This window comes from Equus asinus, chromosome 15, assembly GCF_041296235.1.
Source record: "Equus asinus isolate D_3611 breed Donkey chromosome 15, EquAss-T2T_v2, whole genome shotgun sequence".
In the NCBI taxonomy this organism is placed as follows: Eukaryota; Metazoa; Chordata; class Mammalia; order Perissodactyla; family Equidae; genus Equus; species Equus asinus.
Window position 1 is genome coordinate 21,803,366 of NC_091804.1, and position 25,933 is coordinate 21,829,298.

Consider the following 25,933-nt stretch of genomic DNA (forward strand, 5'->3'; position numbering starts at 1 on the left):
GGCTTCTCAGTGCTAATGCTGATGAGATCCGTGATACCAATGACTGTGATTTTTTGATATTGTGTAAGAAAACGTGTCAATGTTAGGCACATCTGTACACCTCAGTGAATATTTTCCAAATGACCAAGACATGATTTTCCAATATCATGCATGGGTAAAAAATGACCCATTCAAAGGCATGATAGACCAGTTGGTTTTAACGTAATAATGCACTGATACGGATTCAGATTCTACATTGCCACTAACCCTTAAAGAAACCATCACCTGTCAAATTTTGGTATACAGTGGTCCCCCCTTATCCACAGGGGATACCTTCCAGGAGCCCTAGTGGATCCTGAAAACACAGACAGTGCCAAACCATATATATACTATGTTTTTTCCTATATGTACATACCTACAATAAAGTTTAATTTATAAACAAGGCACAGTAACAGATTAACAACTAATAATAAAATAGAACAATATGACCACATATTGTAATAAAAGTTATTGTAGCTCCTAGTAACCTCAGAATGTGATTTTTTTTCCTTTCCTTATTAAGTCAAGAACTTTTTGCCTTTTCACTTAAAGGAAGCAGTTTAGGGCTTCTCTTTGGCATACCCAAATTGCCAGCATCACTACTCTTATGCTCTGGGGACATTATTAAGTAAAATAAGGGTTACTTGAACACAAGCACTGTGATACTGCCACAATCTGATAACAGAGATGGCTATTAAGTGACTAACAGGCGGGTGGCACACCCAGCATGGACATGCTGGATAAAGGGATGATTCATGTCCTGGGCAGGACGGCGTGGGATGGCCGAAATTTTATCATGCTTCTCAGAATGGTGTACAATTTAAAACTTATGAATTGTTTATTTTGGAATTTTCCATTTAACATTTTTGGACTGAGGTTGACCACAGGTAACTGAAACCACGGAAAGGGAAATTGCAGATAAGGAGGGACTACTATAACGCAGAGTATCCATGATTATTTGAAAAGATTATTAAACTACCCCTCTCTTTTCCAACAACCTACTTGTGTTAAGGCTTCAACAAAAACAACATTATCACCTGGAGACTAAATGCAGAAGCAGAAACAAGAATCCAGCTGTCTTCTATGCCAGATATTAGAGAGATTTGCAGCAACATACAACAATATCGCTCTTTTCACTAAGTTTTTTGCTTTGAAAATATAGTTACTTTCATAAAATTTGTTATCTATGTTAACACATGAGTTTACTGCTATTTTTAAACATATGAATAAATGTGCATTTAAAAAATTTTTCAGCTGTAATTTCTAACACGATAAATATTGATAGATATAACCCAAACAAACAAGAGCTCTTTGAGTTCCTCATTAATTTTTGAGAGTGAAAGAGGGTTCCTGAGACCAAAAAGTTTGAGATCTGTCACCATAGGAAATATAACTCAAGGAAGTAAAAGAAAAATTTATATAGATTGTTCATAGTGTACTATTTAAAATGAAAAACTGGACAGGCTTGAAATACGCCATGGAGGTTAGGCATATCAGTAAAATAAAATATCAGATATTAAAAAACATATGTTCAGCACTTTAGTAAATGAATGGTTAAATTTCAAAAAGAAAATGTAAATCACAAAATATTGATAGCATTTAAAAAATACACATCCAGACTGATTGGGATTGAAAATGAATTTTGAATGACATAAACAAGAGCTTTATATCTGAGGATTTATTTTTAGCAAAGCTGGTTAAGCATAGGAAAAACTGGTTTTGCAAAACAAGGAACAGGATTTGGGGCATACAGTCTCCTGACTGAGGACAGATGGAGGAAAGGGAAATGGATTAGAATTGTAATGACAACCACAAAAAAAAGTCAGGCTTAGATGAAAAAAACTTCCCTTACAGATGGGCTGTTTTCAGTTAATTCTTCCCTAGAGATCTCAGGAGTAGGACAGACCTACTTTTCACCCTCAATTCTCCAACACAATGGAATACCCTCTCCATCTATACCCAAAGCCTAGAAGCATTCAGCATCAAATCAGCAGATCCAGTACTCTGATAAGCTCTGGACACACGTCACCACACGTTTAGGAAAGCAAATCTCTTTATGCACTGAGGCGAACATCCCAACTTCGGTTTGCATCTGGAGGTTTCCAGGTGTGGGACAGGCAAGATGGGGGTGTGGAAGGCAAGGGGTGAGACACAGGACTGTGTCTTGTGGGAAGGGGCAGAGGCTGCCCCTTACTACTGGAGCACAAGCTAAGCTCAGGGTTGGGGTAATTAACGCCCCAGCAGCCAGATGGGCCCATTGCTGTGCTGCACTTTCCCTTCTTCCTGCCCTACAGCCTCGCCCCCAAATCAAGCATTGAGGGAAAAACGAAAAGGTGGAAGTGTGAGTGCCTCGTTGCCCAGCAACATGGCGGTAGTGGGGGCTAAAGGAATTGGTGTTGTTTTAGACATCTGTGCTGACAGAGGAAGGGGGCTTGCAAGGAGTGGGGGTGGAGGGAGGTGAGGTCACTACAGAGGGAAGACCTGACAGGCTGTCAGCTCGCTAGTGGCTGACAAAGGCCTGCTAAACATTCCACCTCCTCTGCCAACCATCTCATCCCGTTCACGTCCTAGTCCTGGGAGAGAGGCTTGCTTGAGAAAGACCTAACTGAGAGGTGAACAGCAGATGGATTTTTCTCCATTATCAGTGTGCACTCACTACACTGACCTTGTACACAAATTGGTTATTACTTGAGCTAAAACTGAAGGGTGCATTGGGGAAAGCATAAGCTTCTGATCAGACCCGGACAGGGGTAAACCCTAGTCTTCACCCTCCCAGAGAGATAACTCTGGGAAGTTACGCTACCTCCCTATCCACTATTTCCTCCCCCTGTAGAGATGCCACTGATCATCTTGTAGGGCTGTCTGGAAGATGAGCAACCATAAATGAAAGCATCTTGTTCAGGGGTCAACACATGGTGGACAGCCAAGAAAAGGCAGTTACTCCTATTCTCGATAAATGAGGCCAATGTTGATAACGCAAACGATGTCCATAAAGGGCCTGGGCCTAAAGACAGTCGCCCAACACACCCTCTGGGTTGATATTCTCACACCTAAGCAGCTCTACCACACTAAATCCTCTCCTGGAGGGAAAAGGCTACGTATTTAAAAAAATAAAACAAGGTTCTCTCTTTTGGGAGACCCTCTACCTTCAGTCTTGTTTTCATCTATGCCTACTACCTGAATGGGATCTGCTGAATGTTTACTTAACATCTACTATATTCTGAGAAATAAACTCAACACGTGACATCCATCATCACAGTCAACCCTAAGAAATCTCTGAGACAGACATTATAATTCCCAAGGTGCAGATGAGGAAACTGAGGCTCTGAGAGGTTAAATGTGCTCAATGAGACGTAAAGCTACAAGGTTAGGGTGTGAACCCAGCTGATCAACCTCGGACACCTGTGATCCTAACTGCTCTCTCCTTGACATGGGATGCAGGAGTGACAAGGCTCTGTCCCTTCTGCCTTCTGCCCCCCAACCCACCGGGCTCTTTAGTCAAAGGCACTACTGCCCTCATCAGAATCCTTCAGTGGTTTCCAGCTACCCATGGAGAGATGCATGTACTTCGTATGAGGGGCTTTTGAAAGTCTAGTCCCATCCTCCACAGCTGTTACATCCTACGAGTCCAAACACGAATTCTTTCTCTAGCCTAACTTCAGGAACAGTCCCAGGCTTTCAGACCTTGATGCCTCTGGCCTGTTGCTCTCTCAGCCTGGAACAACCTTCCCCCTGAAAGAAATGTTAAGAAATAATGCAGACACATGAAAAGGAGCTCAAGGAATACTTCTCCTCTTCCCCGTGAAGACGCAGCTCCTCCTCCAAGAAGCTCTCCCAGGCTACCCAGGAAGGATCTCTGCACTAACCTCTTTACCGGCAGTTACCACTCTTATTCACTCACCTGTCTCCCATGCTAAAGGGACAGTGCGTGCCTCAAGAGTGGGCGCCAAGCCCTAAGAATCCCTGAACCCACAGGGAAACAGTGCTGAAGAGAAAACTCGTCAAAAACATGCAAGGCACAGGTCCAGCAGACACAAGATGTGAAAAAGTAGGGCAAAGGGGAGAAGAGGGGATACACACTTAAAAAGCCAATAATCTTGGGATGAGACAAAAGTAACTGAGTGGTAGTGTTTTCAGATAGTTTACTGCTAATGTATAGAAATAGAATTGGTTTTTGTTTATTGATCTTGTATCCTATCACACTGCTGAATTCATTTATTAGTTCCAAAAGTGTTTTTAGAGGATCCCTTCAGATAGTCTACGTATAAGATCCCACGTCATTGGCAGATAGACATTGTTTTCCTTCTTACTTTCTCATCTGGATTTCTTGTCCTCTTTTTCTTGAGTGATTGCCCTGGCTAGAATATCAAGCACAATGTTGTATGAAAGCGTCAAGGGCAGACATCCTTGCCTTGTTCCTGATCTTAGGGGGAACCATTCCATCTTTCCCAGCTAAGTAGGATGTTAGCTGTGGGCTTTTTGCAGATGCTCTTTATTGGGTTGAGGAACTTTCCTTCTATTGCTGAATGCTTTTATCACGAAAGGGTGCTGGATTTTGTCAAATGCTTTTTCTTTGTCTACTGAGATAAACGTGGTTTTTTGTCCTTGTTCTATTAATATGGTGTATTTTACTCATTTACTTTCAGATGTTAAGCCAACCATTTCTACGATAAATTTCATTTGGTCATGCCCTATAATCCTTTCTACATCCTGGATTTGTTTTGATACTATTTCGTCGAGGATTTTTACATCTATACTCATAAGGGATACTGGTTTGCAGTTTTCTTGTGATGTCTTTGGTATCAGGTCACTACTGGCCTCACAGAATGAATTGGGAAGTATTCCCTCCTCTTCTATTTTTTTGGAAGTTTGTGAAGGATTGATATCAATAAAAAACTCATTATTAAGGAAATTTTCAAATGGACCAAAAAACAGTATGAATAGTGTAATTTATGAAACCCAGTGTACCCTTCTACTCGGTTTCAATAATTATCAATATTCTACCATTCTTACTTCACCTATGCTCACTTCCCAAGGTCTTACTTGTTTAGAGGGTGAAATTATTTTAAAGCAAATCCCAGACATGTCACTTCACCCATAAAGACTTCATTCAACATGTGTAACAGATAAAGACTTTTTTAAAAACATAACTAGAATTTAATTATTTCACCTAACAAAATTAGCAGTAATTCTTAATGTTATCTGATACCTGATCCAGGTTTAAATTTCCCCAAATGTCTCAAAAATGATTTTTAGAATGAGTTTGTTTGAATCAAGATTCATACAAGGTCCAACATCGTATTTAGTTGAGATGAGTCTTTTAATAACAACCCCCTTTCTCACTCACCTCCCCATGCCATTCATTTGATGGAAAACACAAGGTCAATTTATCCTGTAAAAATTTTTCACGCTCCAGGTTCAGCTGGAACACGTGTCCTCATGTGTCTGTTTACCTTGTTGTTCTCTCCCTCATGCTTCTCCTAAACTGGGAGTTAGATCTAGATTCAGGTTACTGTGAATCACTATCGCATCACATTAGAAGACACGTAATGTCTGGCTGTCCCACTTTCAGTGCTAAGATTGATCTATGGGTTCAGGTGCTATCAGCCTAGTCCATCCATTATAAAGATCCCCACCAAGCTTTGACCTAACGGTTTTAGAAATCATTGACAATTTGTGCCTTGGTACATTATTTCAGTAGAAGTTGCAACATGGTGATTTTCTAATGCTTTCAGGTCTCCCAATGCTAGGATTTTCCACCTTCACAATTATAGACTCCAGGTCTATGATTCCCAGTTAGGATGAACCAGCTTCCAGGTGCCCTTGCAGAAGCCCTGGCATTTACAGGCAGACACCAAAGAAGCGCATGCTCTACCATTCACAGTAGAGTTCCACATGACCAAGAAGGACTTGTATCCCACACAACTTTCAAAAGTCTTGTTAGACATTCATGGAGCTGTAAAGCCTATATAAGTTACCTGAGTCTAAGACCATTTTATATATGAACACAAAGTATTTTTTTTGTTGAGGAAGATCAGCCCTGAGCTAACATCTGTTGCCAATCTTTTTCCACTTTATATGTGGGATGCCACCACAGCATGGCTGACAAGTAGTATAGGTCTGTGCCTGGGATCCAAACCTGCAAATCTGGGCCTGAATTTAACCACTATGCCATGTGGCAGGTCCCACAAAGTACTTTTTTTCTTTTCTTTTTCTTCTTCTCTCTGAAGCCCCTCAGTACATAGTTGTATATTCTAGTTGTAGATCCTTCTAGTTAAGCTATGTGGGATGCCTCAGAATGGCCTGACGAGCGGTGCTAGGTCCACACATGGGATCTGAACTAGCGAAACCCTGGGCCACCAAAGCACAGCACACAAACTTAACCAGTTGGCCACAGGGCTAGCCCCCACAAAGTTGCTTTTTTTGAGGAAAATTCGCCCTGAGCTAATATCCACTGCCAATCCTCCTGTTTTTGCTGAGGAAGATTGGTCCTGAGCTAACATCTGTGCCCATCTTCCTCTACTTCATATGTGGGATGCCTGCCACAGCGTGGCTTGATAAGCAGTGCATAGGTCTGCACTCAGGATCTGAACCGGCAACCCTGGGCTGCCAAAGTGGAACACGTGAACTTAACAGCTGTGCCACTGGGCTGGCCCCACAAGGTATTTTTTATGCTGTTTTAATGCAAACAAATTTTTCTAGGAATATAACTACGATGTAACTGAAGAAACACTGTCCATCTACTTTTTGTTTGCCATTCGCCTAAGGCCCATTCACCATTTTAGAAAAGTCATGTTAGTAACAGCAACAGTTTGTGGTAGTTGAGTTGTTGTTACAACACATCTGTATGTGCCAGCTTTTGTTACTGCTGAATTCAAGATAATTCCATATACGAGTGTAGATGTCTGTTTCCCAGTGAAATCATGCTCAGGCATCTACACGATGAAATACACATTACCTTATTATTAATTACACTCTTGCTATTTCTCATTTATATTATAGTTAGGACTTTATACTGATTCTTTTTGAAATTGTGCATTCGGTAAGTCAGACTCTTTATTAGTGTTTGGTGACCTTAGGCAGGTCAACTTACATCTGTTCCTGTCTGTAAAATAAGCAGGTCAGATCAGACAAGCTGTTTCCAACCTTTCAACCACTTTTATTATTCTCCACTCTCCCCACAGGACCCAATATTTCCAAAGACTGCCAAAGAGATTTGCCAACTTATTACTTATTGTAATAATTAAACCAATTTCCCATTTTTTAAAAAACTAACCAAAGGTGTATAAATTGCAAAACAGAATAAAATAACAATGGCAGTTAACACTTAGTGAGTGCTTATTATGGCCCCACAGTGAAACCCCCATGAACCCCACCATTACTACCACACTGTGGACTCCAAATTGGGAAGCGATGTCTCAGCCAGAGACTAAGGTCTCCCTAGTCCTTGTCTCCTCCCTCAGAACAGAAGTCTTCAGTCCTAAATGCTGTCATTGTAATCTGCAAAGGTCTTGGATGTGACTTGCTCATACCCCATGCTGTTTTGGTAAAGTTCTGAAGTTGTCAAAGAGGTCAGAGGACTACAGTGAAGTGAAATGAAACAGGTAGGACACTGGGAATGCATCCCCGTTCAGAAAAGCACTTCTGCATCTTTGCATTTTTCCCAAAAAGCCTGGTCCAGGGCCCCGCACAGACAAAGGGCTCTGGAATGAATAACTGAATCACCTGGGCAGCAACCCTGAGCACTGCACACAAGCCCCAGAGGCACTGCCCCTTGGACAGACTCAGGAGCTCGGTGTGGCCTCACCTTAGGGTGACTAGTAGAGTATAAGAACTCACTGCTCCACTTATGTCTCATTTTCTATCTCTGTACAACCAGACTCTTAACAATTCTGTTGAAGACAATGGGGGCGAGAGAGGAGGTCAAGAGGCAGGATGGTCATGACTGGAATCCTCCTGCAGAAGCATAGGTTGCCCAGCTGGGCCTCTGTACTCACCAGGGAGGCTGCCGGCTGGTGTGTGGGTGCTGTGGGTGAATCTGCAGTGGGTCCACCTCTCTGGCAGTGGCAGGGGGAAACTCCCGGTGGGGAGTGCTTACACTAGCCTTTTCCCAGTGTTCATGGATAGGTGTGATGATTCCAGACACAATTCGAGACCGAAGATCCTCACTGTTCTTGTAGGTCCTGCAGGAAGCAGACGAGGCGTCAACCGCTTGCAGCTGGCTGGCAACTGTGTTTACGGTATTTTGGCGGCGGCAACTCTGACAGCTCTTGCCGTTGCGCTTGGGAGGTTTGCAAGGGTGGGAATGGGCCGCCCTGCGGACCTGCGTGAGGGGGGCAACAGCCCGGGGTTGTCTCCGAGATTTGGGCCTAAGCTTCTTAGGCATCTGAGTTGCCCCTCCTCATTTACCACCCCATTAGAAAGAAGTGAGGGTATAGGGGCACAGGGCCTGCACTGGCCACTCCTCTGTATCAGCCCCACCCACACCCACCCCACCCTTAGCTTCATTGTGTGTTCATCACATGTCATGGGAAGGGTCATGGAAGGCCAAGGCTCTGTGGGGAGGATGAATCAGGTTCCTGGTTCAGATAGGCAGGGTTCTGGGGGCTCAGGCCCAGTTTTGTCACTAACTCGGGGGCCCTCAGAAGGCTGCTCTGGGCTTCTTTTCTCTACCTGAGAGAAATAAGCAATGTGAGCACTAGCTGAGGTGCTGAGGCAGACTGAGGTCAGAGTGGGCAGGATTCTAGAGTTCCTAAAAATCTGGTGTTTTAAAAAGAGCCACATCCTGAGTCAAACCTCACAAATTAAAAAGAACTGAAATCATAGAGAGTATGTTCTCTGACCACATAGAATCATACTAAACATCAAAACAGAGAGGAGGTCTCTGATTAAGCAACGTAATTTTAGATAATCCATGGATAAGAGGAAGTCTTTTAAAAAAAGTACAAAGCACTAAATAAAAATAAAAATACAACATATTACAATATGTGGGATATAGCTAAACCAGTGCTGAGAGGAAACTTTACAGTACTAAACACTTACATGGGAAAAGAGGAAAGAAATCAATAATCACAATTCTGACCTCAAGAACCTAGAAAAAGAAGAGCAAATTCAACCCAAAGGAAGCAGAAGTAAGGAAATAATAAAGAATAGAAATCAATAAAAGGGAAAACAGGAAAACGATAGAGAAAATTAATAAAATAAAAAAGTGGTTCTTCCAAAAGATGACTAAAACTGATAAACTTCTAGCAAGATTGGCAAACATAAAAAGACACAAATCATGAGTATCAAGAATGAAAGAGCAGATATTACAACACTCTTGCTGCCATTGAAAGGATAATAAGAGAATACTGAAAACAATTTAATTCAACAACTTAGGCCAATTCTTCAAACACCACAAACTGTAACAACTCAGCCAAAATGAAACAGATAATCTGGATAGTTCTAGTAATATAACTAGATTCATACTTAAGCACTCAAAAAAAGAAATCTCTAGGTCCAGATGATTTCAGTAGAAAATTCTATCAAACATTTAAAGAAGAATTAACACCAACTTGTGGTCACTTTCAGAAAACAAAGGAGAAGGGAATATTTCCCAACTCATTTTATGAGGCCAGTATTACCTGATATCAAAACCAGACAGTACAAAAAAAGAGAGAACTACAGACCAGCTATTTCCTACGAACAAAAAAGTGAGCAAATTGAATTAAAGAATATATAGAAAGAATGATACCATAGGATTTATTGTAGGTATGCAAAGCTGGTTCAATATTCACAAATCCCTACCATATCAATAAGCTAAGAAAAATCATACGATCCTAACAATTGAGGCAGAAAAAGCATTTGATAAAATCCAACATGATAAATCCACTCATGATAAAAACTCAACAAGCTAGGAAGACAGGGGCTCTTCTTCAACTTGATAAAGAGCATCTACAAAAAACCTACAGCTAACAATACACTTAATAGTGAAAGATTAATACTTTGCCTCTAAGACTGGGAATAAGGCAAGGATTTTCTCTCTCAACACTCTTAATTAACACACATTAACAATATTAATAATACTGGAAGTTCCAGCCATTGCAATAAGGCAAGAAAAAGGAAAAAGGATACAAATTAGAAAGCAAGAATAAAACTGCCCCCATGTGTAGATGAAATAATAGTCTACCTTAAAATTCCCAAGGAATCCAAAAAAACCTTCCAAGAACACTGTGAGTTCAGCAAGGTGACAGGATACAAGACCAACACATATTAACACACATTAATTGCCTTTCTATATACTAACAATGAACATCTGAAAATGAAAACTAAGAACACCACCATTTATAATCAACCCCTGCAAAAGAAATAACAAAAACATGTTCAGTATATATACTGAAAATTACAAAATGATGATGAAAGAAATCAAAGTAAGACCTAAATAAAAGGAGAGACATACCCTGTTTGTAGTAAAAACAGCAATTTTTCCCACTACAGGTTTAATGATCTATAGGTTTAATGCAACTCCTCTTAAAATCCTAGCAAGGATTTTTATAGACATAGACCAGCTTATTCTAAAGTTTATACACAAAGGCACAGACCCTAGAATAGCTAAAACTATCTTAACAAAGAAGTAAGTGGGGGGAATCATTTTACTCAACATTATGGTCTACTATATAGCAACAATAATCAATACAGTGTGATACTGGCAGAGAGAGACACACAAAGATCAGTGGAGAAAAGCAGAGAACCCAGAAACAGACCCACACAAGAAGAGAACTTATTTTTGACAAAGTTGCAAAAACAATTCAATGAAGGAAGAACAAATGGTGTTGGAGCAACTGGACATCCACAGACAAGAGAATTAACTTCCGTCTAAACCTCACATTTTACACAAAGTTAACTTACAACAGACCACAGACTTAAATGGGACATAAAACTGTAAAATGTTTAGGAAACAACATAGGAGAAAATCTTTGGGCCCTAAAGCCAGGCGAAGAGTTCTTACACTTGACACCAAATGCTTGATCCATAAAAGCAAAATAGGTATTATCAAAATTAAAAACTTTTGCTTTGCAAGAGACCCAGATAGGAAAATTTTTTAAAACCTAAAGGCTGGAAGAAAACGTTTATAAACCAACATCTAATGAAGGAGTTGCATCTGAAATACATAAGGAACTCTCAAAAATACAACAATTAAAAAACCGAACAATCTTAATTAGAAAATGGGCAAAAGACACGAACAGACATTTTGCCAAAGATGGCAAGTACACAGATGAAAAGATGCTCAACATCATTAACCATTAGAGAAATGCAAATTAAAACCACAACGAGATATTACTACACATCTATCAGAATAACTAAAATGAAAAATAGTGACAACACCAAATGCTGGTGAAGATGCAGAGAAACTTTATCACTCATACACTGGTGGTAGATATGTAAAACGGTACAGACACTCTGGAAAATCATTTGGCAGTTTTTTAAAAAACTAAATGTGCAATTACCATTGGATTGTAATCACTCTTGGGCATTTATTACAGAAAAATGAAAATTATGTCCATACAAAAGCCTGTACATGAATGTTCACAGCGCCTTTACTTGTAAACAGTAAAAAACTGAAAACAACTCACATGTCCTTCAACAAGTGAATGGTTCAACAAACTGTGGTACATACACACCATGAAATACTGCTCAGCAATACAAAGGAACAAACTACTGAGGCATGCAACTACTCAGAGGGGCCACAATGGTATTACACTGAACGAGAAAGGCCAAACCTAACAGCTTCCATACTGTATGATTCCATCTATGTAACATTTTTGAAATGACAACATTTTAGAAATGGAGAATAAATGGTGGCTGCCAGTGGGGTCAGTGGTAGGGAGTGGGAGTGGGTGTGGCTAGAAAAGGGCATCAGGAGGGATCCTTGTGGTGATGGAAATGCTTTGTATCATTGTCTCAACGTCAATATCCTGGCTGTAATATCTAGTATGATATTATCTGTATGATGCTATTTTTATCAATACAAAGTCTCTCTGTATTATTTCTTACAACTGTATTTAAGACTACAAATACCTCAAAATCAAAAGTTTAATTAAAAAATACATTTATTATATAACCATAAGATAAACTGAGAATATTAGACTTGAATTAATGGGTTTTCTCTAGCTACAAGGGGACTCAGGGAGGGCAACAGAGAAAGCCAAGTATGTGAAGCACGGGGACCTCCACTTCCCACCCCCGTCCTTTCCACCATAGCAAGTCTACTTGAACTGGCTTAATATGCCAATCCTAAAACACTATGCTTAAAGAAAGAGTTCCAGGGTTAAAAAGTGTAACATCTGCAATGGCTTAGAAGATCTGGGGGCCTGCAGTCCATACATCCCTACAAAGATCAGGTTCCTACTTAGAACACAGACCTTCAGGGAGCTTGCTGCTTCCCCGTCCAAGCTGGGTGGAGGGGATAAATCTAACTCCTCTTTCCTCAAGTCAGACGCGCTGTGTGATACAGTCGAAGGCCTCTGATCTCCCCATGGAAGATGTTCACCTGCAGAACTCAGGTCCCATTCAAAACTGCCAAGTCCCGAAGGAGAAGTTCTTGCAGAATTTCCAAGTCTGAGTAGAACTGCCACTTTGGTAGCAGCAAAAGACAGCCTGCCGCCCCGTCTAACGCAGAAGGAGTGGGGCGGAGCAGGGTTACGCTCTTTAGCAGACCAGCTGGCTCACCAAGGGGCACAAATCCCCACCTAGGATAGGCAAGACACGCCGTGACGACCTAACAGGGGAAGGGGCCTCGAAGCAGGCAGCTCAGGCTGCTGGCAGCAAGGCCAAGGAGAGGGAGGGGCTTCCCATCCGGAGGCAGACACACCCCAGCTCTCAGGGCCTCAGTTTCCATGGAGATGATTCCTGGTATCACATTTTTTCCCCGTGCGTCTGTACTAAGAGCTGGGCCCAGCACTAAGCACTCTCTGCTGACATCTCATTTTGTTCTCAGTTCCCTCATTTCACAGTAATCGAAAAACAAAACACCTCCCCCCACAAAATCCCAACAGCAAATGTATTTTTAAAAGAAATAAATGGAGACACCACCGTTTTCTCTCAGTATTGCCGAGGGGGACTAACTGCTCTAAGGAGCATGAAAGCTTAGTTCAGCGCCTGGGTTCTTCCACAGGTTGTGTCAATTTCTCTCCCACTGGCATTCCAGAAGAAGGAGGAGAAGCCATACTCCCCATGTCCTTCCCTCAAGCCCTTTAAGGGGTGTGGGGGAATGGTGTGCACAGCTCTGCCAAGGCCAGGGCTGGCCTCTCACTTCACTCCTTCATTCCCCTGTCCACTATACAGAAAACAGCCCCAGGCCCTGCCCCAGGGAGATCACAGGCTACTGGGGGAGACCAACTCCAAGAAGTCCATCATAAGATACCTACTTATCAACGTCTTAAAAGGTGGTTTCGAAACATCCAACACGGGCTGCCAGGGGCGGCTTCTCTGAGGAACTGACATTTGAATGGGAATTGAAGAAAGAAGAGGAGTTGGCTGTGTGAGGTCGGGGAGAGCACTCCAGGCAGAGGGCCAGCTCTGAAGGGGGAAGGACAGGGCCTGATGTCGGGGGCAGCAGGGCACCGTGGCTGAGGCACAGGAACTAGGGGGAAGTGGTAGAGGATGACGTTGGAGGGGCTGGGTGCTAGACTTCAGGCCTCATCAAAGATTTGGTTCTTTATCTTAAGAGCAATGAACATTCACTAAGGGTTTTGTTTTGTTTCTTAGAGTTGAAAAACTTTTAATTGTAAAATATACATAAAATTTACCAACAGCCAGTTTTAAGCGTACAGTTCAGTAGTATCAAGTACATCCACACTGTGGCACAATCACCACCATCTTCAGAACTCTTTCCATCTTGCAAAACTGAAACTCCGTACCCATTAAACAGCAATCCCCTATTCTCCCCTCTCCTAGCCCCTGGCAACCACTGTTTTACTTTGTCTCTATGAATCTGACTACTCTAGGAACCTCATTTAAGTGGAATCATGCAGTATTTGCCTGCTTGTAACCAGTTTATTTTGCTTAGCATAATGTCCTCGAGGTTTATCCCTGCTGAAGCATGTGTCAGCATTTCCTTCCTTTTTAAAGCTGAATAACACTCCATTGTAAGTACAGCTGTCCCTCGGTACTGGCAGGGGACTGGTTCCGTGATCCCCCAAGGATATCAAAATCCTCGGATGCTCAAGTCTCTTATCAGCCCTCTGAGGCTGGTTGAATCTGTGGGTGAGAAACTCTCAGACACAGGCAGACTGTATATGCCACATTGTATTTATCCAGTCATCTGTCCTAGGTATTCATGGACATCTACGTTGCTTCCACCTTTTGGCTACTGTGAATAATGCATCCACGAACACAGGTGTACAGATATCGCTGAGACCCTGTTTTCAATTCTACTGGGTCGATACCCAGAAGCTGAACTGCTGGATCATATGGTAATTTAATTTTTTGAGGAACCATCATACTGTTTTCCATAGTGGCCGCTCCATTTGACATTTCCACTAACAGTGTACAAAGGTTCCAACTTCTCCACATCCTTGCCAACATTTGTTTTCTTTTCATAGTAGCCACCCTAGTGTATGTGAGGTAGGATCACCAAATGATTTCAAGCAAGGGTTTTACCCACAATCTGACCTGTTTTAAAAAGGCTGGTCCAACTGCTGTGTGGGAAACTGACTGGAGGGTAACGAGCAGAAGCGGAAGTTGGGACCGCTTCACACAAAGGTTGCATGGAAAAGGGAAAGAGACAAAGATGGGTGGCCAGAATGATGGAGGCAGGTGGTTTGAAAGTTTGAGAGGAATTGAGCTTGTTCAAAATGGTTATTGCTGATTAAATGCAATTAAATGCAACAGGGTTTTCTGGCAGTTCTGATGACTGAATTTATAGTGATGTCAAGCTTCATCCAAAACCTGAGAAGGTCAATGAGGATGGGGGAAAAGTCCCTAAAGTGGAAATAAATGGGCCTAACTGTATATCAAAGAGAGAATTTCATTACATTGATGGAAAAACAAGCATTAATTTAAGTACCTTTTGAACACAATACTCTGACTATATATGTCCTCAGTGGGATAAGGTCAAAGGACAAAACGAACTGGAAAGAAATCGTATTTGGAACTTTACTTAGATTTGTTACTGGTAGGTATTGATGCAGCAGTTTAGAAACTATGTGTGTGTTATTTTAAAATCAAACAAATGAGTACATATATTGATGCCGCTGGGCATCAGGGTTCTCACCACAGAAGAGAGATACAAGTATGAAATAAGAGAACAAGAATCCTATGGTGTTAGATTAAAAATAAAAGTATCAGTTTAAACTTTAAGAAAAAAAACTTTAAGGAAAAAGTTTCCTAGCTCTACTCTCTGAAAAGGCCTGGAAGCAATAACATCCTTAGTATTAATAAGCACACTCAGGGCCCAAATTTTGGTTTTTAAATACTATTCCCCACCAACAGAAATCACAGTCCCTTAGATAAATGGCTGATTTCAAGGCAAGAGCAAGTAAAGTACAAGGTGAGGCTAGAACATCTTATTGTACCAGAAAGTATGAAAACACTCAAAGAATGATGAGGACGTGTCAAAAGGACAAAGGAGGCAGCTTGAAGGGGTTCCCATGGGTCAACTCTGAACAACTTGTGCAAAGAATAACAGAAATGGACTAAAACTGAATAAAATGGAATCCATTTTATTAAAATTAAAAAGGAAACTTTTTTATTTAAAAAATACTAATTAGTGAGTGTAGAAAGAATGATGAACATAGAAAATTACTGTTTTGTAATCATCACAGTAATAATTGATTCAGGCAAGGATCAACAGATGCTAAAACCACGGGGTGAAAGCCCTTTAGGAAGCAGAATATCCAGTCTGCTAGTATAATCCCACAGATCACTTACTAAACACAAAGGGAAACACATGCCCTTACTATAGAGGAACTGGCAGATACCGTCATAACCAAGTGATCAAACTGAACCAAACCAACGAGGAGACAGACGTCACATGCCTGATGTGCAACACTGACGAGAACACAGCCTCGCCCATGCAGTGCTCTTGTCGAAAATGTTCAGCCTGAATCAAATGATGAGGAAACAATCTGAACATCCCACACAGTAACTGACCTCAAGTCTTCAAAAATACCAGTGCCATGAAAAACAGTCTAGGAAACCATTCCAGATTAAAGGTAAAGAGACATGAAAATAAATGCAATGTGTGATCTTTGGTTGGATAAGAAAAAAAACCTCAAACCAAAAACCAAGACTAGCTAAAAAGGATATTCCTGGGATGACTGAGAAATCTGAGCTTGGAGCGTGTATAAATGATATTAATGTATCAGTGCTACATTTCCTGAGTGTGATAATTGTATTAAGCTTATACAGGAGGATACCCTTGTAGGAACAGGGAGACACATGCTGAAATATCTAGGGGTTAAGGTTCAGAAAGTGTGGAAATAGTTCTCAGACGGTTCAAAAAGAAAAAATAAAGTCAAGAGAATGAGAAGACAAGCCAGACTAGGAGAAAATATTTGCAAAACACATATATGATAAAGGTCTGTTAGCCAAAATATACAAAGAACTCCTAAAACTTAACAATAAGAAAACAACTCAATTAAAAATAGAGCAAAGACCTGTACATACACCCCACAAAAGGAAATATACAGATGGTAAATAAGCATAAGACACTCAGTAACAGATATCATCAGGGAACTGCAAATTAAAACGACAAGATACCACTGCATACCTATTAGAAGAGCCAAAATCTGAAACACTAGCACCACTAAATGCTGACAATGCCGAGCGACAGGAACTCTCATTCACTGCTGGTGGGGAGGCAAAACCGTACGGCCACTTTGGAAGACAGGTTGGCAGTTTCTTACAAAACTAAACATACTCCGACACCACCAAGAGTGAACTCTGATGTAAACTATGGACTTCGGGTGACAACGTGTGTCAGTGTAGGTTCATCCATCCTAAAATAGGCCCCACTCTGGGGCAGCACGCTGAGAGAGAAGGAGATTGTGCGTCAGGTGGGGCAGGACGGACACGGGAACTTTCTGCATGTGCTGCTCAATTTTGCTGTGAACCTAAAACTGATCTAAAAAGAAAGTCTATTGGAAAAAGAAAAGTTGGGGGTGGAGTGGAAACCTGATCAGGCACACTTTTTCCCAGGAGCCTACCCCGCCTGACCCCATTCACCTGGCCCCAACTCTATTCTGTAGCCACTGCCGCCCTTGTGGACTCTTGATTGCATCATTTTATTTCACATGGCATTTCCCATGTGAGTCTTCTCCTCAAATAAATTACAAACAGCAAAGAAAACTGAGAAGTGACTGTGCCCAGGGGTGAAAGATCCCTTCATTAGCCTTCCTCCATTCTCTGGTCACCTCTACCCCATTCCTCATATCTGGCCACTGGTTCTCTCTTCTTTTTCCCAGAGGAAAGCCATCACTTAGAAGTACCTGTGGAAGTCAACCAGGTGTTCTGAATCAATATAATCATCCAAATTCAGGGTCAAGTCTGACACTTGCTGTGAGCCATATTCCTAGAAAAATGAAAACAGAAAATGAGAGACTAGGGATATTCCTAGTTAATGCATGGGTGGGTACGGGGAGAAAATTAAATATTCAACCTAAAGGAATACATATATGCACAAGGAGACATATATAAGGACTGTCTGTAATGTAGGGAATGCCATTCCAATGCATGGGGACTTCTCTGATTTGGGAATACTGACTTTCTGAGGCAGAGCCCAGAAAACCTACCCCCAGGCTCTTTGCAACTTGGGCACAGGCATGTAACTGAGGTGCCAAATGGATGCACAACTTCAATTTGGAGCGGGGCAACATGGAAAAGCAGGCCCAGCAAGGGGGAGACACATCTTGCTAATAAGGGAGGCAGCAGGGGTCACAACATAAGTGGCTCATGAAAGGGGGCACTAGGGCTGGCAGTATTGGCCAGGACCTAATGTCCTGGGGTTGGTGGCAGCAGCAGTGGTTTCCATGGCTTGGTTTGGGGCACTATCCTGGAAGCCCAGCCTTGAACCTGTTTTTCCAGCCCTTCCAACAATTCAGTGACCCATCCCAGTTCTTTTAATAAACCCAATCTGTTTAAACTAAACTGAGGGGACTTTGTTGTTTATAAGAACCCCGTTTGATACAAGATCTAAATGTCCATCAAAAGGAAAAGGGATAAATAAATTATCGTATTATGGAATACTATAGAGTAGTTAAAATGAATAAGGTATATCTATATACATTCCCACACAAAGACCTCCAAAACATACTGAGTGAAAAAAGCTTTCATCTGTACACACACAGACAACCAGCATAAAACTTAACAAAAAGGAGGTCACTGCTCTCGTGGTGCTTACAGTCCAGTGGCAGAATGCAAACATTAAATGAAAACATAAGTAAGTACATAATTACAAATTGGGTAGTTCCAGGCAGGAAAATAAAATGATGAAGTAGAAAGGCATAATTTAGATTTTTCTCGCAGGCGCGAGTAGGTAGTCAGGACTGAACTTCCAGAGGAAATGACAATGAGAGGGAGCTAGCCAGGCTAAAGAGTGGAGGGTGTGTATGTGTGCGAGGAGGTCCACAGTTGGGGGTAAGAGCTTCCCAGCACAGGAAACAAGAAGTGTAAAGGCTCCAAGGAAGCAGAGAGCCAGGCTTACCCAAAGTAGCCCCCTGGAACGACAATAAGCTTTTTTCTGCCATGTTGTCACTAAATGCATTTACCTTGATCTACTTAACCATTCCTCCGTAATGGAAAGTCCCCCTTTAACAATACCAGGGAGCTGCGCATCTCTGAGCACAAAGCTTTTCTATATTTAGGGTTCTTGCCTCAGGATAAAGTTCCAGAAGTAGGATCACTGGGTAAAGGTTCATAAACATTTAGGGCTCCTGATCCATACTGTTAAATGGGTTTCAAAAAAGCGATCCCAATGTCCACTCCCATCAGTGAACCCCTATGGGTCCCAGAAACTCACGAGCACATTGATGATCATGCTGTTCTCCACAGTGACGGCCTTCACGAGGAGCTTTCTGGACCCATCCTTAGACTCATACCGGAGGACGTACAGGTCTTTATTGCTGTTCCATTCGGCTGGCAGTAGTTCTGATTTCTTATCACTGGGACCCGGCTGAGAAGACACCAGGGTTGAGAGGAGGAAGACTATGACCTCAGAACACAGAGCTATAAAAGACCTTGCCAATAATCTAATCCCACTCCCCCACTTGACAGATGAGGACAGGGAGGCCGAGAGAAATAAAATGACCAAGGGCATGCAGCAAGTTAGAGGCCTTGGATTCAGGTCTCTGGACTCCTGCTCTAGTGCTCCCTGCCTCATGTCTGACTGCCTTTACGGAACAGCCCTGGAACCTGTCAAGAATCTGCAGCCTTGCTTCAATAATAATCCCCTCTCCATCCCCCTGCCAAGAATAGGGCCAATCATCTCAAGGGATACTGTGAAATATTAAGGCAGTGTTTTTCAAAGTTGGCACTTGGGCCATCTGCAATAGGATCGCCAAAGTGTTGACTGAAAATACAGATTCTAATATATCCCTCTCCAGACCACCATAGTGGTTTAACAAAAATTATGAACAATTTTCATACACACACAAAATGTAGCATATGTACAAGATACAAAAGAATGATAAAATAGACACCGATGTATGTACCACCACGTGAAGAAATAGAACATTGCCAATACTGCTAAAGCCTTAAGTAGCGTACCCCCAATGAATATCCCTTCTTCCCCCTCAGGGGTAATCACTACTCTGTATTTTCTAAAATTTCTTTACTTTTCCTTACAGTTATACACAACCCTAAAAATATATTGTTTCAAATGTTTTTCAATTTTTTATAAATGGCATCACTTTTATCACTTGCCTTTTTCATTTGACAGTTTTTTGAAATTTATCCATGTGAATGCATTTAACTGTAGTTGATTCACTACACAGCATTGCATTGCTTTACAGTTCACAGCCACAAAGCGTACCATTGTACGAATATGCTGCAAGCTGCACATTCACTTGATGGATATGTGGAGTGTTTCCAGTTTATCTGTTTTCCCATTCTAAACAATGCTTTTACTTGTACCCATCTCCTAGTACACATGTGGATAAATTTCTATAGACTATGTCTAGGGGAAAATCTTTTAATTTATACGATAAAGTCAAATTGTTTTCCAAAGAGGTACTGATTTACACTCCCATGAGCAATGCATCAGAGTTCTTGTTCCGTGTGGTCAGCAACATTGCCACGGCCCAATTTTTAAATTTTTGCCAACCTAGTAAAATGCATCACTGTGAGTTGTGTTATCTTCCTTTCTTTTCTTTTTAAATGATCTTAGGATTTTTCTTTACACACTGAAGTTTGAGAAATAGTTCTCAAACTATTTCTACAGTAAAAACTAATGTAGTTATTTCCAGGTGGGGAAAGATGTCTTAAATAAGATCCACAAAAGAAACACAGTGCTGTCTTTGAGACTGTTCATAATTTAAAGCTTCTGTTCAACAAGACACCACAAAGTTAACAGGCATCACAGGCTAGGACGAGATATTTGCCATGGCTGCAAGTGAAAAGAGTTAATAACTAGCAAATAAAGGGAATGCTTGGTAAATAAATAACAAAATTGGGAACCCACTCAAAAAACTGGCAGGGGATATAAACAAGCAAAAGATAACAGCAGCTAACAGAGTATAAAGGGCTGTTCAACTTTACTAGCACTCAAAGAAGCCCAGGCTGAAATAACGAGATAACAGGTCACACCTATTGGACCAGTTTTATCTGTTTTTCTATTTTTTTGCCAGATGTTTGTGTGAGTGTGGGGAGAATGGGAACCTCCAGGCACTGCTGGCTGCCATTTGCATTCATACAACTTCTTTGGAGAGCAATCTGGCAGTACTTAGTATAATTAGGTGACCTGATACCCCAGGACCCAAAACCTCCACTCCTGGAAGAAACCCTGTGCACAGAGACACAGGGGACGCGACAAGGAATCTTCATCACAACCTTGTTGGGGGCACCAAAGTGGAGGTAAAATGCAAAATATAATCACAGAGGAATACTGTATAGCAGTTCGAAGGAATAAACTAGATCTAATTGTAGTATTACTGATAAATATAAAAAATATGACTTAAAAGTTAAGAAAAAATGAGATTTATAGCTGGATACTATTTATGTAAAAAATTCTTAAAACACAAAAAACCTGTATTTTTTTTCATGGATGCATATTTATATAGCTAAACACAGAGCAAGCGGACTGGGAGGATCGGTATTCACGAGAACACAGGGGAGGGAGTAGGACCACAGGTGAAGGACAACGGCAAAGACAAAGGCCCAGCACCACAGACCGTCCTACACCAAGCAGACGGGAGGCCAGGAGTGGGGAGAACCACGGGCCTCTCCTCTTTGGTCGCCCCTGGTGCTCAGGAATCCAATGCGGGAAGCAGTCTCAAATACATTTCAAGATGTGCAACCGCATGGCTTAAAACCGACTGGATGACAAGGAAACTCACAGGCCTGAAGCAGAGAAATGAGAGTGGCAAAAAACAAAAGTGAAACTTATCAAACCACTCTGCTGAGTGAGAAAGAAACTATCCCATCACCCTTAATTGGGTAAATTTCCTGTAATGTGTTTAGTGTTGTGGATTTAGGGTTTACTTCGGAAGCCAAAATTGGATAACATGCCTTGTCCTTGTTCTGGCAAGGGCCTCTGAATTTATATTTATATCCTTCATGTATAGTATTCAATCCACTAGAATTCTTTCCTGGAATATAGATAATTTGGTCCGCTCACTATCACATAACCTCTGGCTTCCAGAGTATGAGAGAATCCTGGGGTGAGGGGAGGCTGGCGCCGCTCACTGTGGTGGAACCGAGGTTCCCCTGCCCAAGGGCTGCCCTGATATGGGGAAAACAGGTGGAATTGAGAGGGACTGGCCCGGGTGATATCAGGCCAAACACAACATTCGACTGCCTCTAGGCCCTGACATCCAACATCAGGCCACCCAGAAAGCTACAGCTGGAAAGTAGCCAAAGCGCATGGCTGTGAAGTTTAACTCCCTCGGATGCACAATCAAGGGGCTGAGAGGGGCTGAGGGGGGCTGAGAATCACCCACGGTCACAGTAAGTCAGGTGCAGAGCTGGGTTTGACATTCAAAGCTTCTAGAGGCTTCGGCTATGGCTGGAGATTTTTCCCAGCCACATCCACCAGACTGGTCCCAAGAAAGTAAAGACAGTTGTCCTCTTAGGCAAAATCTTGGGGCTGGAAACATTCTTTAGTGGCCAAGAGTTCACTCCAGTGTCTCTCAGCTAAAGAGAGACATTCAAAGAAACTCAAGCAGATCATCTGGGACATTTTCTCTTTTTCAACATAATCCTTAAGATTCCTAGAACACAAAACAAAATTCTCTAACTTAAGTCTATGGTCATCTGTATCCTCTTGCCACCTAAATCACTTGACACAGCTGTAAAGCTCTTATGTGGAGTGGTGCTGACTTCAAAAAAGAAATCCAAATTCAAATACTGGGTTTTTATAGAAGCCGATGGCTGCACTGCTCTCCTGATCAACGTTTATGTACACAACTCCCTTGTACCAGAGGAGACAACACCAAAGAGAAAAGCAGACAACTTAGCTGTCCGTTTAACTGTCAATATATTATATGATCAAGTACACACTTTCGGGACCTTCCTCTCTCTCTTATCACCCCAAAAGGGTGGGAAGCAGGAGGTGGCTGGAGGGGCAACATAAATATCCTCTGAGCTGGGCGACACTATTGGTTTCAGACTAGGAAATTAAACCCTCTCTTAAATAAACTAACAGGAAAGATGCCTCTCCAAACAGCTTCTACTCTGAATGAAAGGAGACCCAGCAGAAGTGAGAGGAGGACAAGTGCAACCTGAGCTCCCACGGCACTTAAGAGAAAGGACAGAGAGAAGGAAAACTACACTCCGGGGTGCAATACCAACCCCATCCCCTCAGAGGCACCATGATTTAGCACTGGGGTGGACAGACGGACAGGGCGCAACGCCTTTCAAAACCCTCATCCCACTCTCCTCGGCCTCCCCTGGAGCCAGCTTCTTTTTCTGGCCTGCATCAACTCAACACATGGCACCACGAACAGAGTGGAGTTAGACGGACCTTTGGAAATCAGCCACGGATCTTTTCTTTATTTTTTTAAACCAGTATTAAAATGAGATCATATTCTTTCTGCACATTTCACCTGAAAATTTTTGGGTCAGGAGTATATGGCAAGGGGATGATGCCAGCTGGAAGGAGGCAAGGACCTATATGAACTGATGTCCCTAAGCTGTCAAACTGACTCAGACGGAGCTGCCGAAAGGATGTGTGAGGGAAGCAGTGGGAGCACATCTGCAGTGTTGACACGTATTAACGGAATGGGAAGAAGAGAAGGGAGTCACACAGGCCCCCTCTAACAAGCTCCTGTTCTAGGGGAAAGGTTCTGACAGGATGTCAGAGCAGAACTGGCTAGCTGGGAGTAAATAAGTTGAGGTACATGAAGAGGGACAGGAAACAGGACAGAGCTGAAGGACAGGGCAAGGGGCGGGGGAGCTGAGGGCCGATGGGGGAGCCCCAAGGTCAGGACCAGGTCTTACTCGCCTCTCCAACCCCATCCCCCCAACCCCACCAAACACCATCCGACACCTCAGCTTCCTGGGAGAAATTCCAAGGAAGAGTTGAAATGAAATGACTGGGGCAAGTGAAAGAGCTGTTGAACACTGGAAAGCTGCAGTAGGCAAGTGAGGAGACGCAAGGCCTCCACTGCAGAGACTCTGCTCTGAAAGGGGAAGCTGGACACTTGTGAGTGGAGCTCAGTCCACCTGGTGCGAAGGTCTGAAGTCCTGAAAGGCAAGGGAAGTGGAACCAAGTGTGGGCTGAACAGGGGGGCCAGGAACAGAAGCATCTGTGGGGAAGAAACAGTTCCTGCTTCCAGGTGTGTGCGAAAGGCTGGCCCTTCTTTCCCAGCCTTATCTCCAGTCCTAGAGTCCATAGGAGGGATAAAGTATGGTGAGCCTGGAGGGGATGCTAAGTGTGTATCTGCGGTCCCAGGGAGATACTTGAGGTCTGGAAAATAAACGAACCAGAAACCCGTGACAGTTCCTGTCTTGACTCCTGCTGGTGGGGGCAAAGCGTGAGAGGTGTAGTGGTCTTGATCAGTAGTTCTCAGGGACAGAGGAGTGGGGCAGCCGGGGGTGGGAGGATTACCTAGTTCTAAGGGCTCAGGATGTTTGAGGAGGGATCCTAAAGCTCTCTGTCAAGACAGGAAAAGTTAAGACTCTGGATACATATCTGAGAAACTGAAAAAGGATCATGGAATTCGAGAACTGAAGCAATTCGAAATGAGAGGAAGGTTAAAACTCACTGTAAGATGCGAGGGGTGAGGTGCCCTGTTCCCCAGAGCTGGTCTAGGTTCTGAGAGACACCGTGAGCGGCAGCCTGGAGTGCCGAGTGTGTGTATGCGGTGAGCGCGGCTGGGAGGATATGTTCTCCGATGGAGGAGAAGGCAAATGAAGGGGCAGTAAGGGGCCAAGCCCAGTTCTCCCAGGAAGCTCACATGTAGGGTGATAGTCACAGGGTAGGGGTAGGGAAGATGGGAGAATGCTACAGCAAAGAATCAGTGAGGTGGGCCGGGCTCGGCAGTCCTGGGGCTCTGTGGGGATGACGACAAGACCTCCAGCTGTAAGAGGCAGAGCGTGAGGATGGGAGAGCATGAGGGGCTAGCCCTGTAGGGACAGCTGCTGGGGAGGAACCCTTACCCGGCCCTCACACCCAGGGTGTATGTGTACGTCTGGGAGGCGGCGGTTTCCCAGAGCCCGAGGCGGGGATGACAGAGGCGAGTGGTCTGCACGGGTGCACGCATTCGGTAAAGGGTGCGTGAGCTCTCCGGGCTCAGGCTGAGGAGCGCAGAAAGGACCTGGGCTGGCGCTAGAGTCAAAGTTCACCCCCGTGCTTGGATCCTGACAGCCGGGGGAGGTTCGAGGGCAGTACGGAGCCCAGCCCACCCCCGCCGTGTGGACTTTCAGCTAGGTGAGGAGTGCCCGGTCTGCACGATGCTGGCCGGGGCGGCCCCCAGGCTGTGTTGGGGCGAGTTTCGGTCCTTGGGCTTTCCCATCGTGTTGCGTCCGCCGAGCTGCGGGGGCGCTGGGCTGGGGCAGTAGGGCACCCCCCAGACCCACAGACCCAACGGGGTCAGAAGCCCCGGGGCCTGGACGTGGAGGGAAGGCCAGGCGCCTGGACCGGACCTGGGTTTGCGCAGCTGACACCTCGCCCCCCGCCCAGGCCCGGCTCCGAGGCGTACCTGGTCGCCGGCTCCCAAGCCGTAGTAGCCGTGCGTCACCACCTCCCAGTGCAGGAAGCAGACGAGCGCGTCCTGCGCGCAGGTGATGGCCGGCGCCGCCGACGCGAACAGCACCTCCAAGCCCGCCATGCGCGCCCCCGGCCTCTGCGGGCGGAGGAAGGAAGGGAGAGACGGCAGTGAGCCGATCGGCCTTCAGCGTACTGAAGCCTCCGCTCAGCTACCCGACTCGTCCTGGCCGCGCCTCCACCAGCCGCCAAAATGGAGACGCCCAGGGGTGGGGGCGCGGTCGCCGGAATTAATTCCAAGCGGTGGCGCAGCTGAGGAGCGCGCCCGGCCGGAAACCCGAGCACCGCGCTTAAAGGTTCCGACAGGCAGCGCAAGGGAGTGGAGGGTCGCGGCCGTTCAAAGCCGGAATCGCACATTTTCCCCAGGAGATAGGAGGACTGCTGCGCGCAGGGTGTTGGGTCTTCGAGACGAGGCCACCTTGTTCTGAGCCACAGACTTGCCGTTTGCAGACTGGAATGGGCTTATGCTGGTTATGAAATATGGCTAAAGCATATTGATCATAATAGTTGGGACTT

At 43.7% G+C, this 25,933-nt stretch overlaps 1 protein-coding gene across 1 annotated transcript in view; it reads right to left on the reverse strand.

Moving 5' to 3' along the window:
- Window positions 1-25,683, reverse strand: part of PSMF1 (proteasome inhibitor subunit 1) — a 39,135-nt gene extending 13,452 nt beyond the window's left edge. Inside the window, exons 1-4 of the mRNA XM_014845005.3 lie at window positions 25,353-25,683; window positions 19,016-19,168; window positions 17,487-17,569; window positions 8,016-8,201 (exon numbers count right to left, since the gene is read on the reverse strand). Coding sequence (XP_014700491.2) covers window positions 8,016-8,201; window positions 17,487-17,569; window positions 19,016-19,168; window positions 25,353-25,481 — 551 coding nt within the window. The 5' untranslated portion in view covers window positions 25,482-25,683. The remainder of the gene's footprint in view (window positions 1-8,015; window positions 8,202-17,486; window positions 17,570-19,015; window positions 19,169-25,352) is intronic.
- Window positions 25,684-25,933: the final 250 nt, after the last annotated feature.